The sequence below is a fragment of the Leuresthes tenuis genome, unplaced genomic scaffold (genome assembly GCF_036924035.1).
Source record: "Leuresthes tenuis unplaced genomic scaffold, fLeuTen1.0.hap1 SCAF_6, whole genome shotgun sequence".
NCBI classification, from domain to species: domain Eukaryota; kingdom Metazoa; phylum Chordata; class Actinopteri; order Atheriniformes; family Atherinopsidae; genus Leuresthes; species Leuresthes tenuis.
Window position 1 is genome coordinate 5646013 of NW_027325360.1, and position 15170 is coordinate 5661182.

Sequence of the window (15170 nt, forward strand, 5' to 3'; positions counted from 1 at the left end):
ATTCGTTCAAGAGCTTCTCCAGCTTGTATTGTTTAGTTAATCTTTGTGCCCTATTTTCTACTGGAGGAGTCGCCACCTGCTGGTCATTTGAAAGAAGGCTCTTCTGCCTTGGCTTCACTGTTCAGACCTTCTGGCTACATCTGCATTTTATTCACAGTCTCTGGGCTTCACTTGTAGCTTTGGCTTCCCACTGTTCATGTGATACTTAAATACAATGTTTTTACCACAAGAATAATATTCAGTAATTGAAGCAGCTGTTGTGGGAAAGGAGAAATTCAGTTTCAGACTTAATTTTTTTCTCCAACTTAAATTTCAGACAAAGAAGACTAAGATGAAACAGGAGTGAACCTACCTGCCAGCACAAACAGATGGTTTCCAGGCTCTCCCTGCTTGATTACGTACTCTCCCTGCTGGTAGGTGCGCTCATACATGCACTCCACCATGTCTTTGATCTGCTGCAGCTCCAGCCTCTTCAGGTACTGGTTCTTGTTCAGGGCGTCTGTCAGCAGCTTCTTTACTCTGTCACAGATCAGCAACACAGGAAGGATTACAGAGTGGACTTTTACTGTTGTTGTTCGAGGAAGGATTTGAAGGATGAGCTCAGTACCAGAAATTACAAGGAAGACACTATATTCATGATTAGGAAGTGTCAGCTGTTTTTGTTCTTTTAGAAAACCAGAGATTTAAAACCTGAAAAAACATTTCTTCAGTTTCAAGCCCATCTCATTATATCTTAGGCAAAGCTAACTAGGAGAAGTAATAAGTGCTGTACTAACTGTAAGTACCAGTACTGCAGCGACTGATACTCTCCTATATTTACCTGAAATAAATTTAATGAAATGAAAAAATACTTCATCCCAGAGGGAATTTATATAATATCAATATTTTCATATAATATATAATAATAAACCATATAGCATATGAAAGCTGTAGCTAATTGTTATTAAGCAAATTAAATATTTTCTGATTCCAACATAACCTCAAGCTTGCTCTCTTTTTTGCTACTTCTTTGCTTTTCTTTTATCTTTTCTTCATATTTCTCTATATTATTCTTTTATTTCTTTCTAATATTCTTTCCTTGTTTCCATCTGTTCTGTTCTTCTATCCTTCATGTCCTACATAAACAAACACATTAAAAAGAAAAAATATCTAAAAGAATAATTTACTCAGTAAAGAACTTACACACAATGATTGTAGCATATGCAAGTAAATGTAAAGCATTTCCTGTTCTTACAGTCCCCATGTTAAAAAGGTTTGATAAGTGTTTTTATGATAAATGTATGTAAGTCATGTAAGGTATGTACGTCTTCAGCCCAAAGATTTTTTTTATTTTATTCCAATTGGTAGTTTCTCATTTCCTGAAAGGCAATAAAAAAGGTTGATGATTCACTTTTGGTCGTATGCTAATTATGCATCCAATGAAGGACGCATAATTAATCTTGAGCCACCCTTTAAGTCTTTCTTTATATTTTTCTTCCAAGCAGCCAGTATGAAAGTAACGTCCTTAAGGAATAGGAAAAAAAAACAATAAAAACCTGAGACAGAACCTGAGAGATACATCTGGTTGTTCCATCTACTGTTCTCTGAAGCCTCATCAGAAATGGTCTCCATGGAAGGGTGGCTGTCAAGAAGCCATTCTTAAGGAAGGGAAACAGGGAGAAAAGGCTGAGCTATGCTAAATGACACAAGAAGTGGACTGAAAATCAGTGGCAACAGGTCTTATGGAGGGATGAATCCTCCCCAGAGCCCGGACCTCAACATTATCTTGGCTGTGTGGGATCATCTAGACAGAGAACGGTTCTATATGCTATATTTCCATTCATGGCTGTACATTTGGCTGTATATTTCTGCACCTATTTCCTGTTTCCTTAGGTGTATATTTAGATATGAGAGAAAGCTCAAGACTTTCACAGCACTGTATTCAAGTCTTTTTGCCCCACATCATGTCTGAACATTCTAACAAAAACATATGCAGATATTATCATGTTCAGTCTGCATGATGAATATTGTTTCCTGTGAAATGATGACTATTTGCAGCCTTTGGGTTCCTTTCCAACCGTGAAACGAGTGAACCTGTGAAAACATAAATTCACCATGAGCTGTCAAAGTTTACTGACGTGTATCTGAACAGCTGCGGTGAGGGGCGGTAAGAAGACATCCCTTCCTTCATGGGTCTGTCAACCGAAAAGGTTAAGAGCCACAGTTTAACTATAGATCATGACACTGAGTTACAGCTCTGAGAGGTATGTGATGCATGTAGTGGGTGGCCTGTTTATCCACCTAACCGAGGGGTAATAAATGATCAATTCGGGGCTTCATAAAAGCAGAGCCGAGGAGACCAAATCCTTTACTTAACCCTCATTCTCTCCGCCTCCCTTGTGTCATTACTCTGCAACATGTTTCAGGGGACGAGTGTTGTGTTTCAAAGGGCCAGTCTACATGAGGGTTCTGAACTGCCTCATTTACATTAGTTTTCGTTACATAATCCATGTGGGGATTATTAGCTACACATGTTTTAAACATGATGATCACATTAAAAGGGGGACAGCGTGCTATCGTCCATTCACTGCAGGACACTTCATTCAGGTTGCACAGCCCAAAGAACACTAGACAGAAGGTGGCTTTCATGTTAGAAAATCAAATAAGACTTGTTGCACTCATCTAATAGTCTTTCAATGTGTTTGTTTTCCAGCTGAGTTTGTTGTGTGCATGATTTTTAGGACATTAGTGTGATTATAAAGAATTTCGGCGCACTTTTCAAAATCACCAAAACAATAGTAAAACATGTCACTTGCTTTTTGTGATTAATAAGCTCAGCTTTAGCACTTATTGTGTTTGCTCTTGTTAAAGCTATAAAAGACCAAAAGCAGCTCAATGCCAAGTCTGAGCAGAGTAGCTGAAGACACATGGGTGGCGTGGATTGACTGCTCAGCAGTGTGTTAAAGTTAAACATCAAAAACGTGATGGTAATTGCTTTTTTTACAGGTCATTATTGAGCAAAAAAGGCAATTTTGTGTAAGATTTCCAAACCACAGTCAGTCTATGAACAGGGGATGTTGTGTGTAATGTAGATTGTGAAGCAGTTCGAGTAAAAGATGTGATTTTGCTTTTAATGTTGATTGTGCGTCTTGGTCTGAAACATTTTTTTAGTTTACTTTACATCTAGAAATGCTCAGATCTCTCAACATACATAATACAGGTCAGATTTAAAGTTAGACTGGGATCTTTGAGATCTGACTATTTTGTTACATAATACATACATAACAACACTTTCTTTTTTTATTTAAAAGAAAAATGTTTGTGTGACACTTAATATGTTTTCTCTCTCTGACTTGGATGTAAAAACTAATGCCACCCACCTGTCTTGCAAGCTGCAGCCTTGTGGTTCAGATATAAGACTGAACAGGGCATATCCATTTTACCATCTCTTAAGCTCATGAATTAGTAGCTAATTGCATCTTGTAAGTCCCTCTAGCTTTAAATTTACAGTGCAGACAAAACACTGATATTGATATTCTTTTCAGATTACAAAATGGATGTTTTTTTCATAAATCATCACTAAAACAGAAAATCAATGTAACACACAGCTCACTGTCCAGCCTCCAGAATGCCAGAATAAATAAACAAACATAAATAAATTAATAACAGAAGAAGGAAAAAAATGTATGGCACTACTGAGGATCAAAACACAAAAACTACTGGGTTCATGTCAGAAAAGCATCATGGTTAAGGGTAAAATACAATCTTTTTACTACACCACCATTAAATTGATGGACACCAAAATTGCCTTTGACATGCTGTTGCCCTCACTACCATTCAACGCTGCATATTCTTTCAATGGGCAGGTTGTGACCGTCTCCATTAACAAACAACCCAGAGAGTTGTTTTTGGGAGGAGGATGGCAGAAGGACAAGCAGGGGCACAACAGTTTCACATGATTCTACCCAATGAAAACGTATAGTAGGTAGATATATCTTATTGTACTTTTGGCTGTAGATCGCCCAAAAATGACGCACTTGAACGTAAAAGTAACAGTAGAGCATCTGTGTGACAGTGTGTAGGGTTATGTTACAGGACGCAACAATAACATTTTTATATACTATGATATATGAGAACAACGCACTTACAAAAGATTAAACAAACAAAAATCTTTTGTTTATCTGTAATAGAGGATTTGAATGTGCAGTATGTGTGAAATCAATACAACATAATTGTAATGCTTTGTATATATTACAGTGCCATATATTGCAAGCAAGCTGAGAACCTAGGTGGCTGCAAGCTTCCAAAATTTGGGTGAGATTTTCTAAAACTAAACAAATATTTTCATGTAAGACAAACTTATTTGAAACAGGGACGAAAAAGGCTTCATCTGTGAGGCAGAGATGATAACAATAGAGTTATAACTTATATTTCAACCTCTGGTAAATTATGGTAAATGCAACGAGCATGAACACACTGCAGTTATGTTGTCCCATTAGTCTTGGATGAAGTGGTCCCAGTAGAGTGCCTGTGTAGAAATCCCTCCGTTAGCTCTCCTATAGCCGCAAGTAGCCACATAACAGCACCTATGAGCTAACAGAGCTATAGCACACGTTCGTTCATTCATTCTTCTTAAAGTATTGGTGAAATAAAGACAGATAATGCCTTATTTAAAGGCTGCATAGTCCCTGCCCTGTTCACTCCGTTATATGGATATACGCCGATTGTGAGTTATCTAAATAGCTTCTGATGGATGCCGACTTTCGCCAAACTGTTCTCGGTGAGTAGATAAACGTATTTCATGCCAGAAATAAGGTTTAGGTTTAAAGGGAGTTCCCCTTTAAAGGTGATTTGTGTGCTAATAAGATGAATCAACTTAATGAGCTATAATGTTTGTCTTGTTTTCTGAATTTGCTGCCAATTTGAACCACTTTTTACTTCATGGCAAACTCTCTTCATAATTTCAGTTCCCTCGTGTTCTTTTTTGAGACATGCTGCCTTAACATCTACATTAGGAAATCTTTGAGATCAAAGTACTTCCTTAACCTGATAAACATCATGTTGGAGTGGGACATTTTGATGGGTGGCATGAATCAATGAAGTAAGAGGAGGAATTCAATTTTATGAGTGGAAAGATGATGCTCGTTTTTTATTGTGCATGGAACAAACTTGATTTATGCCTGTTTAAAGCATCTGAAGAGATTCAGATGCACTGTGTCCCTTTGCTGAAGGTCTCATTCTCTAAATAATGGGTATCAGTGTGCTGCAACAACAGCTGCTGCTATTTTGGTTTTGTGCTCTCTGTAAGCTTTTGGAACTTTGAACTTTATGGATTCTAACCCCAGACTAATAGGGAGCTCCAACACTGATGGGTGGGTGATAAATGCCTGGCTTGCAGGTAGTGTTTCGGTTTATCATAGACATTTGGGAGGGAGAGCACTCAGAGTTCTTTCATACCAAACTGAGAAAAACATTTCTGTATGGACCTGGCTTTCTGCAAGGGGGAATTAACTTGTTGAAATTGCGAAGGGACAAATATAAATTGTCACCACAATAGTGATGACACAGTTGTGTCGAAACATTTACTGGATTCCATTCTCCCTTTTATTGAACCTTAAGAACATAAACCATAAAGAAACTGTTTGTTTACAAAACTTTAGTTATAGGACTATATTCTGTATACATTTTAAAGCAGGATCTAAAGTAGAAATAGATCTATCCAAGCCATATTGTGTATATATATATAATATTATTATGAATATCTCAGCTTATAGTTAAGACCAATGTTTTCTAACAGATTTTATGCGCATCAGTAACACAAAATCTTTGGTTCTTGCCAATCCTTCACGTACCACCCACTCACTGTGCTGCTTGCAATTTCAATTCTCCTCCACTGGGTCGTGACGAATAGAGCCTGAGGGAATCATAAACCTTTAACTGGCATCTGTCTGGTCTTGTTCATTGTGTTTCGAGCTGCCTTCAAACATCTCACCTTGCATCCTTTGGTACCCGAGCCTTCTCGAAGGAAAACTTGGGCAGACCGCTGGAGTCGTAGGTTCTAGATGTGGGCTCGGCCGACACCCCAGCTTTGGCACCTCTCCTCCTGTTGAGGGTTTCCTTAATTCGAACGCTGAGGTTGGGGCTGCTCTTGCCCCCGGCTTTGACAGAAGGGGGCCTTGAAGCCAGACCTGCCGGGGGTCCGCTCTTCATCACATCCTGCAGCTTACTGAGCTGGATGCACTTGTTCTGCAGTTCCTCGCTGAGCTCCGACAGAGCCCGCATCTGTTTGGCCAGCTGCTCCTGAAGACTTCTGATCTGCTGCTCTTTGGCACAAAGCTCCTCATCTTTCCTCTTGCCTTCTCGCTCCAGCTCCTCCACTCGGGCCCTCAGGGAATCATGGGACGAGTTTTTGAACTCCCCCTGGTTATCTTTGTGAGCTCGGCCGTTGGAAGCTGAAGCGGAGCCATCAGTGTGTTTGTAATGCTTTGATTTCATTGAACCATTCCCCATTTTATCACCTGAATGACGAGAGATTAAAAGTATGAATTTTCTGAAATGATAGAAAAGATCTGAAGAACAACAGCTTCTAACGGTAACCTGACATTTTGCACAAAAAAAGGTCTGTTTGAGGAGGGTGGAAGTGAAACACAAAAACTAAAGAGCTGATGTTGTGAGGAAAGAGAGGAAACAGGGAGCAAATCCAGTATATAATAGTCAATGACTGTGTCCTCTCCATTTATTATTCAGAGGGCAGGAAGTATTACATTACAGGAACAGTCACTCTTGGTCCACTCAGACTGGATAAGCGATAGTGCCAATCAGGAAGCTTATAAAATGATAGCAGGAATCAAAGCAAAAAGAGCTACAAGGCTGAAGTTGATCTGTAAAGCATGTGTGTTTCCACATGTGTGAACATGGGAAAAATGTCAGAGAACAATCCTGTTTTTGTTGTGTGGGACTGTCGCCCACTCACACATACAGTAGACTTCATTCGTGGCATTCCTGCTGTGACACAGTGTGTCAAATTACCCTATTTTCCAGCTCTTTACTCTGATAATCCAAACCACAGCCATCATTTGTAAACCGTGGAACCGATTCTTCAACTTTGTTTTGATGCTTCAGCTCTGACAAACTGAGGGCCACAAATAAGATTTACAGAGAATACAAACACAGCTTTGTGTCGAAAGACAGTTTCTCTTCAGGGATGAAGCTGATTAAAAGATCATTCACGCCAGTGTACAAACTGAAACGTGTAAGAGGAGGTGCACCTGCAACTTCCGATGCCTCGTCATCCCTCTGTTAAAGATTTGAAGTTCAGAACAGATGTTCTTACCTGATCAGTTTCGGGGCTTTCAGATGAGCAAAAAATTCGATTCGATGGCAGAAAATATCAGTTTGGACATTCGAACATCTGCAGAGAAACAATCCGCGTCCAGCACGGGTCGCATCCTCTCCCCTCTCGCGCTCTCTCTCCTCTCCGGTTGTGTGGCGAGTTCTCATGCGCGCGGACACTGGCAGGTCAAACGTAACCTACGTCAGCTTCGATTTATTTATTAATTTATTGTCCAGTGCAAAAGTCTTGAGCCACTCCTCATTTCTTTATACATATATGGCCAGCAAAACAGGACATAAATGTCGGGATTTCCTGAAAACTCCTTTTGTTCCGTTCTCCTTTTGTTCCGATGATCCCACACGGCCAAGAAAATGTTGAGGTCCGGGCTCTGGGGAGGATTCATCCCTCCATAAGACCTGTTGCCACTGATTTTCAGTCCACTTCTTGTGTCATTTGGCGTAGCTCAGCCTTTTCTCCCTGTTTCCCTTCCTTAAGAATGGCTTCTTGACAGCCACCCTTCCATGGAGACCATTTCTGATGAGGCTTGGGCCAACAGTAGATGGATTTTAGTGGATTTTTTCCTCTTTCTTAATGACTCATTCTCTCTCTCAATCCTCTTACAAAATAAACCACTTTTACTCACTAACCCTTTCTGGTGTCCTGCTATAGAGTCTACCTTGCAAGGCTCGTTTGCTTTTGTAAAACTGAATTTCTTGTCTGTCAAACTATTATCTTTCCAGTTTTAGTAGATGCAACTAAAAGGAACAAATGTGTGTCTTTGTGACATGCTGTTGGTGGCAAAGTGTCTAAAGATTTTAAATATATATATATCCAACACCAATACACAGATAGTTATATAATGTAAAATTATGCAATGTTAAATTAATAATAAAACACACAGTTGGTTTTGTGGCTTATGCTGGCTGTTGACCAACATATAGATTCTGTTTCAACATTTACTATAATTAATATTATAGAATGGAGTAACAATTGTTGCTGTTTAGTTCCTCGTATGTGCTGTTACAGACTGCAGCACAACCGGAACAGTATCAGACATAGTTCTTATGTTGTTTCTGTCCCATCTGTACACTTAAGTTTCCAGACTGGATTGTAGTTGTTACCATTGACGTAAAAAAATATATTTTTGGTCATGTTTTACAACACTGAATGCAGAGATAAAATTAATTCACACATTCTTATTTTTTCCCATTACAACATAACAGTAAATGCACAACTTCAGCAGAGCAGCCTTTTCTCCTGACACCACCTGCACACCAAAGGAGCCTCAGCTACTCTTAATAAGACATGAGCTCCAAGAAAACATGATTTGTGAGCCTTTGGAAGGTCTCTAAATTATTTACAGTCTGCTATTTTTTTTTTTTACAGGCATTGCTGTGTTTCATGGGTCATGTCTGCGGTAAAATGTAATGAACATTCTGTCCCTTACTGCTCTTCACTACTTGTGGTGGTGCCAGCTGATTTGTTTTCTCTTCCCAGTTCCTGTTCCAGCTCTGAATGTGTAAATCAAGGTGGGAGTTGTTTCAGTGGGACAGAAATCATGAAATATCTTCTCTAACCTGAGCACCGGACAAATAAAAGAACCAAAGTCTCACCCTGTGAGCAAAAATGAACAGTTCTCAACAGCTGTGTCTGCCCACCTCCCACTGCTGTTTCTAAACAGTTATTGTTACTGCTCCGATTTTTACATATAGGCCTAAATGAATACATTTTTCTGTTTGCAGTGACAGTTTAACATTGTTTAGGTTTGCCATCTATGTAGGACCAAGGCTTTGTACAGTCTGCTCCCAGCTCTGTTAATATTTGATTTTTTTCTCCCCTCTGATGTTTCCCTGTGTTACAAGATTTCCATATTTTAAAAATATATGAATAATAAGATTAACAACACAGTAGCACGGTGTGCTTCATAAGGCAGGAAGAGTGCTAAAGAGCGAGAGAGGGGCTATTTATTTGCTATTTTATGGCTGATTTTGCACACAATCCAAAAAATATATTGAAGCAGGCCAAAAATATTGTTGACATTTCAGGATCTTACAAAAAAAACAAAACTTGTGTCTCTTCTAAAAGAGCCAAGTCTTAAGATTCAGGCTGAAAAATTGGTCTGCTGGACTGATTCTGTGATGCTCTCATCTTGTGTGCAACAGAAACGTATGAACAAAATGAAAAAACCTGAAAACAAGGTGTATCTTGGGGCTTTGAATTATAGAAATAAACATATTTTAAAAACAACTTAACCTATTGCCTCTTTCGGGTACATCTGCAGCTACTCCTGGGGAATAACGTTCCAGTATCAGTTGCTAAATATTCCGCTTTCTAAACAAAACAGCTGTCTGCTGCTGAAGATGGGGGGGAGATGTTGAAGAGAGAGGAGAGGAGGAGTCAAAAGCAGGAATGTGTCAGTCTGGAAAAGCAAAACAGGCTGGAAGATCCTGAAAGGCTTCATAGAGCTGAAAGTTTGGTTGATGACTCGGCCTGTCCTTTGCTGATGAAACCATATTCATCACTGCATCTGCAAAGAAAGAAAATCAGGCAAACAAATTAATCACATTGTACCACAATATCAACTCAAGTATTTTCCTCCTCTTGGTCTCGAAGAGGTTGTATTACGTATTTGAGTTATTAGTTCTTAACATTTTTCCCAGTCTGTTTGGCTGTGATGAGCAGCCTGGCCTGCAGCATATTTCATTGACAACAAAGAGTAACATCAGCAGGGGACCAAAGCTGACTCATGTGCTGCACTTCTGATCGCAGCAAAATAATAATCCAGGCCACAGTGTCCAATCTACATCTGAGAGGATTCCAGATAATCTGAGGACACATTTTCAATCAGCAAACTAAAATGTATATGCTTTCTCCTAGTGACTGAAAATGCTTAGTTAACTTGCTTAAAGGCACTCCAGCAGAGTGGATCCTCAGCCTTCATGGTGACACCGAGAACAGCTGCATGTTCTGGACTTTGGTCCTGATCCCAATAGCTGGATGCGGAATAATCTAATGCTTTACTTGCATTAGATTATTCGGTACATTCTGCTGTTAAGTGGGTTTGACCGTGCCACTTAAAATGTCAGAACATACTGTATAGTGTTGTTTATGTTGTAGCTCCAGTTTTTGTAAAGTTGATTAATTCATCGGTGGCTGATGAAATATATTTTCAAACTCCATAACTGAGTGTGGTGCTTCCCTGTTCCCTTTAAATTAAATTTTCATGTTAGACCAAAGTCAAATGTAGAGCTGCTCAGGGATTTACCAGAATGTAACATTTAAGATTATAGGATGGTTAGAATAAATGACATAAATTGTAAATAAGCTTCACAAAGGTACCTGTTATTGAATACTTTTGCCTGAGAGATTTAGAAGGATTTATTATTATAATATGATGCATGTTTTCTCAGGGTTACTGCTAACTAATATATTCTAGTACAGCAGCACCTTAATGATATTAATCTTTTAAGTGACAAGTTTTTATGATCTTTCTTGATGGCAATAACAGAAACATGTTTTATTTATTGACTATCCAACTTCAACATTTGTCAGACCAGACTTTTTCAGACCTACACACTTCAAAATAAGTTAGGACAGAAAAAATATAGGTCAAGTAATAAGGTATAAAAAATATGTAATGTCTGTGGATGACTGTAATTCTGATTTGGTACAAAAGTAGTATCTATGAAAGGTTGAGACAAAGATGGGCAAAAGAGTTGCCAGTTTGTCTACAACTGTTTTTGAGAATCATCGAAATATAATAAAAACAATGTTCTTCAAAGAAAGATTGGATGGAATTTGCATATTTCTCTCTCTACAGTGAAGGCTATCATTAAATGATGGAAGGAAATCAGAAGGAATTTTAATACACTCCAGACCAAAGACCAAAGAGATGATTCAGGCTGTCATTGGCAACAAGTCCGAAAGCCAGACACTCTTTGTATGAGTCGGGTGGTAAACCTGATTCAACTGTATGGAAGTCTTATCTCTGCTGGAATCTTAATTCTTAAAAAGTTGTTCACCTAATTTCATCATTACCTCCTATCTTCATGTATGTTCAGGCCACAGGTGCCCTTGAATTCACCAGTGACTGCTGACTTGCACTTACTTTATTTGGACACTGAGTGGAGCCAAATGTGTATTTTTTTCTCTTTGCCTTCATATCACAACTCCATCATGAGTAGAAAATTCTGAAACTGAAATTCTGAGCCACTCCTCATTTCTTTATAGATATGGTCAGGAAAACGGGAAATACATGAAGGGATTTCCTGAAAGCTGTTCTAAGATTATTGTAAATAAAGTATATAAGGCAAAAATAGAGTTTGTACTATTCTGACAAGCTTGAAAGTCAATATTTGGTCTGAGAACCTTTATTCTCCAACACAGCTTGAACTCTCTTAAGCAGCTTTCTGTCATTTCTTTAACTACGAATAGTTCTCCAGGCTTCTTGAAGGACATCCGAAAGCTCTTCTTTGGATGTTGGATGCCTTTTGTCCCGTTCTCTGTCAGGATGATCCCTCACTGCTTCAGTAATGTCGAGGTCCGGGCTCTGGGGAAGAATTTTTCCCTTTTTTTTCCACACATACACACTGCACACTATGCTAAAACATACCAAGTTTTAATTTGAGCATTTCTATAGGAATCACCAGTTTCTGCAAAAATACTGTTTTAGATTTAAGGAAATGGGAATAGATCAAGTGTCATTTTCAGCAGCAGTTCAGGAACAAAATCAAGCCTCTATGATGATGAAGTCATATGGCAGACTGTATGTGTACATTTTGAAACAATACCAGTCCGCTTGTATTCTTTGCATCCTCTTCCAATCTGATATGTCTCCTTCACCTCTCCAGTGCTTTTGGGGTCTCATCTGTCAGCTGCACTCTTCTTCTCTCCTTCCTGCTAAAGAACAGAACCAGAGGTGCCAACCAATTTTACCACCGGTGAGTTAACTTTTCACCACATGCAGTCTTCATTCACTGCTACTTTGCCAGGTTTATGTTGCTCTTTCAGTTTTTCATAGATTTGATTGAAAAAGCCACAACTGACTAAACAACTCACTCAGGCAAATGTTACAGTCGGTTTGCCCTCAACTCTGATAAGATGGTGCTGTAGTGGAGCCAAAAACGCATATGTGATGGATCTGAACTTTTTTGGCCATCAGGTTCACTGAAAAGAAATTACCAGCACTCTTCATGTGATATAAATACTAGCATAATTATATCAGTAATTTTAATTTAGTAGCAGAAATTAACACTTACAAACACTTCTGAGCCATATTCAAGTCATGCAGAGACTTGAACTTTACTTGCAGAGCATGACAGTGTTCATAGATATTTTAATGTTTCACTTAAGTCCAATTTGATCTGGAGCATGTCCCACAAGAATTTACAAAGATATTTACCACATTTGTACATTTAACAGTTCATATTCAGCTGTTCTGATACTTAAGAAAGAACATCAGAGACCCGTGAAGCTTCACACTATGTGATTGTAATATCAACTTTTGTTATGTACAGAGGTTGAGATGCCACAGTTCCCAGGCCCTGTGATGACACCCAAGTCAGTGGAAGACGAGGGTTCCAAAGGCAAATAAAACCCAAAATATTTAGCGAAACAAGAGTCGCTTGAGAATTTGAAACATTTTTATTAACGTTCTCTTTTCAACACAACTAAATAGTTTATAAACTGTTTATCTATTCCATTTTTGACTGTCCAAATACAAAAACACAGGAAGGGAAAAAGAAACATACAGTATGTAGACAATAAACCACAACAGCACTCTGCTTTGTGGGAGAAGCAGTCAAGGCAAAGCTGACATCAGTCAGTAATACTTAACTTCATACTCTGAGCTAGTACCTTGAAAATTAAGGGTCTCATACACACTTACATAAAAAATAATGAAACAAAAATCTGAGGACTACTCATATTTAAGCATGTTATGTACCTAGTACAAAAATTAAATAACAAAATAATTGTAAATATAGACATGATGAGATAATGTGACTACACATTTATAAATAAAAACAAACAGAACGATCTAATATGAAAAATAAACAATATCAACCTTTGAGGGGTTTAAACAGAAATCCTCACATTATTGAAAACACATAAAATGCATCCACCTTTCTGCACAGGCCACCAGGGGGCAGAACAACCACGGTATTTTCTACCCTGGTCTGTATTCTCAGCAGCAGAGAGCCACTTTAACGCCAAGAATCAGGAGCAACACAACTCCCTCTGATAAAAGGCCTCAGTGAGCTCCAAATGATCCAACAGCCTTAAACCTCACTGCCAGGTGCCATTCAACCATATGAAAATACACTTTGGCTGAAGCTTACTGATGCTGTATTTTAGAGCACATTGGGACCTTGTATGTCAAGATTTAAATAAGTAACGCTTCCTGCTTCAGGAAAAACCCAAAGAACTCACAAAACCTGAAACACAAACATGTCCTTTTTAAAAATGCAACCGGTGCATTTTCTTTATACACATCACAACAAAACCATCAGACACAGGAAGTGAAAGATACTCTAAATGGAACTAAAGAAAGTGACACACTACAAATAATGGCTAGCTTACTGATGTACAGTGTTGCGGGTTAAGGTTTGGGTTCTCCATACGGAGAATGCTGGCATGTGGAACCAGACTGAGTAGCGTTTCTATTGCATTAGCCAACCAGCAGCTAACATAGTCATTAGTTCAGTGAAACAAAAGGAGTGTTAAAGTTAACACAGACTGTTTATCAGGGTGAAACGCTTTGAATGAGGAAGGCTAACCTCCTTTTTACTGTGAAGATTTTGTAGTGTGTCTTTAAGAAGAAGACTAAACAGTCATACAAAGAGATGGAAAAACAGCTGTCCTAAAATATACAGCACAAGAGCAAGAGGGTAAGGAAAAAACAGAGCTCAATAGAAATCTGAAGCTGGAGAGGAGAGCATAAAAGGTCCCCGCCAGCCAAAGTAGAGATTGTCGTTTCCCTTCCAACATGGGGATACTTCATTCGGACAACAGGGGCGTCGACTGGGCAAGACTCGCCTGTTGGGTTTGTCTTCATTCTGGTTTCATCCAAAGATTTAGACCCTGCTTAGCAGAGTAGACCTACAGAGAGAAAACAGAGAGAGATGTAAGCACCTGAGGATGAGGCTCAACAAGTATTAATTGTGCTATTTCTATTGATAGAAATAACTTCACTTAGACTTTTTTTTTTTTTTACTTTTGCATGAGAAAGGTGTGTTGCAACAACTTTTTGCAACACACCTCAGCAAAAAGTGTTAAAATTTCAACCCTGAGTTCGGCCACAACTGATGTACGAATTGTTTTCCAAATCGAATCAGAAAACGCTTCTACAGCTTAAACAAATTCAAAGATTTAACACCACTCCCTTTCATTGCAGACTTAAGGTGGATATTGTTCATATGTACAATTCTGCAATGACTAAAATGTTTAACAAAACTGTAGAATGCAGCTTCAAATCTGGCTTGCAGTACACTTTGATTACACTGCCTTTACTGTGGGAAACATCCAACATTGTTGAAGCCTTGTTTGCTGTCCCATAAAATGGGTCTCCAGAGCAAATAATCCTGAACAGCTGCACTTCGAGAACCCTTCAGCACACATATTTAATTGTAACAGATTTTGGTCGTATTTGGTGTAAATTATCACTTATAAACAGAAGCAGAATGACTCAGAGCTACAGTTTCTCTGTGGAGGATTACTAGAGAGAGAGTGTGTTTGTGTGTGGAGACCGTCTCTCCCAGCAGAGCAGCATGCTCTGCTGACGCAGCTCGGCTGGAGTAAAGTGACAGATCGTGGCACAGCGGAGACGAAGCTCCAGGGAATGCAGAGAGCGCTGGCAGGC

The 15170-nt window shown here is 38.9% G+C and overlaps 3 protein-coding genes and 1 long non-coding RNA gene across 6 annotated transcripts in view; 1 reads left to right on the forward strand and 3 right to left on the reverse strand.

Annotated features, from left to right (window-relative positions):
• Positions 1 to 9099, reverse strand: part of prkg2 (protein kinase cGMP-dependent 2) — a 29720-nt gene extending 20621 nt beyond the window's left edge. Inside the window, exons 1-3 of one of the 2 annotated variants that reach the window (XM_072387299.1) lie at positions 7313 to 9099; positions 5972 to 6497; positions 353 to 519 (exon numbers count right to left, since the gene is read on the reverse strand). In XM_072387299.1, the coding sequence (XP_072243400.1) occupies positions 353 to 519; positions 5972 to 6489 (685 nt within the window). In that variant the 5' untranslated portion in view covers positions 6490 to 6497; positions 7313 to 9099. Of the gene's footprint in view, positions 1 to 352; positions 520 to 5971 lie in introns of both variants that reach the window. The other variant, XM_072387300.1, reaches the window with a different exon arrangement.
• Positions 1 to 15170, forward strand: part of bmp3 (bone morphogenetic protein 3) — a 458962-nt gene that overhangs the window by 32901 nt on the left and 410891 nt on the right. The window lies entirely within an intron of this gene.
• Positions 9425 to 12202, reverse strand: LOC140309087 (uncharacterized). Its single transcript, XR_011916353.1, has 3 exons — positions 12103 to 12202; positions 11681 to 11861; positions 9425 to 9839 (listed from the first exon to the last, which is right to left on the reverse strand). It is a non-coding gene; the product is annotated as an uncharacterized lncRNA (long non-coding RNA).
• rasgef1ba (RasGEF domain family, member 1Ba) overlaps positions 12937 to 15170 on the reverse strand; it is a 109345-nt gene continuing 107111 nt past the window's right edge. For both annotated transcript variants that reach the window (XM_072387301.1, XM_072387302.1), the window contains one exon: positions 12937 to 14410. In XM_072387301.1, coding sequence (XP_072243402.1) covers positions 14386 to 14410 — 25 coding nt within the window. In that variant the 3' untranslated portion in view covers positions 12937 to 14385. The remainder of the gene's footprint in view (positions 14411 to 15170) is intronic.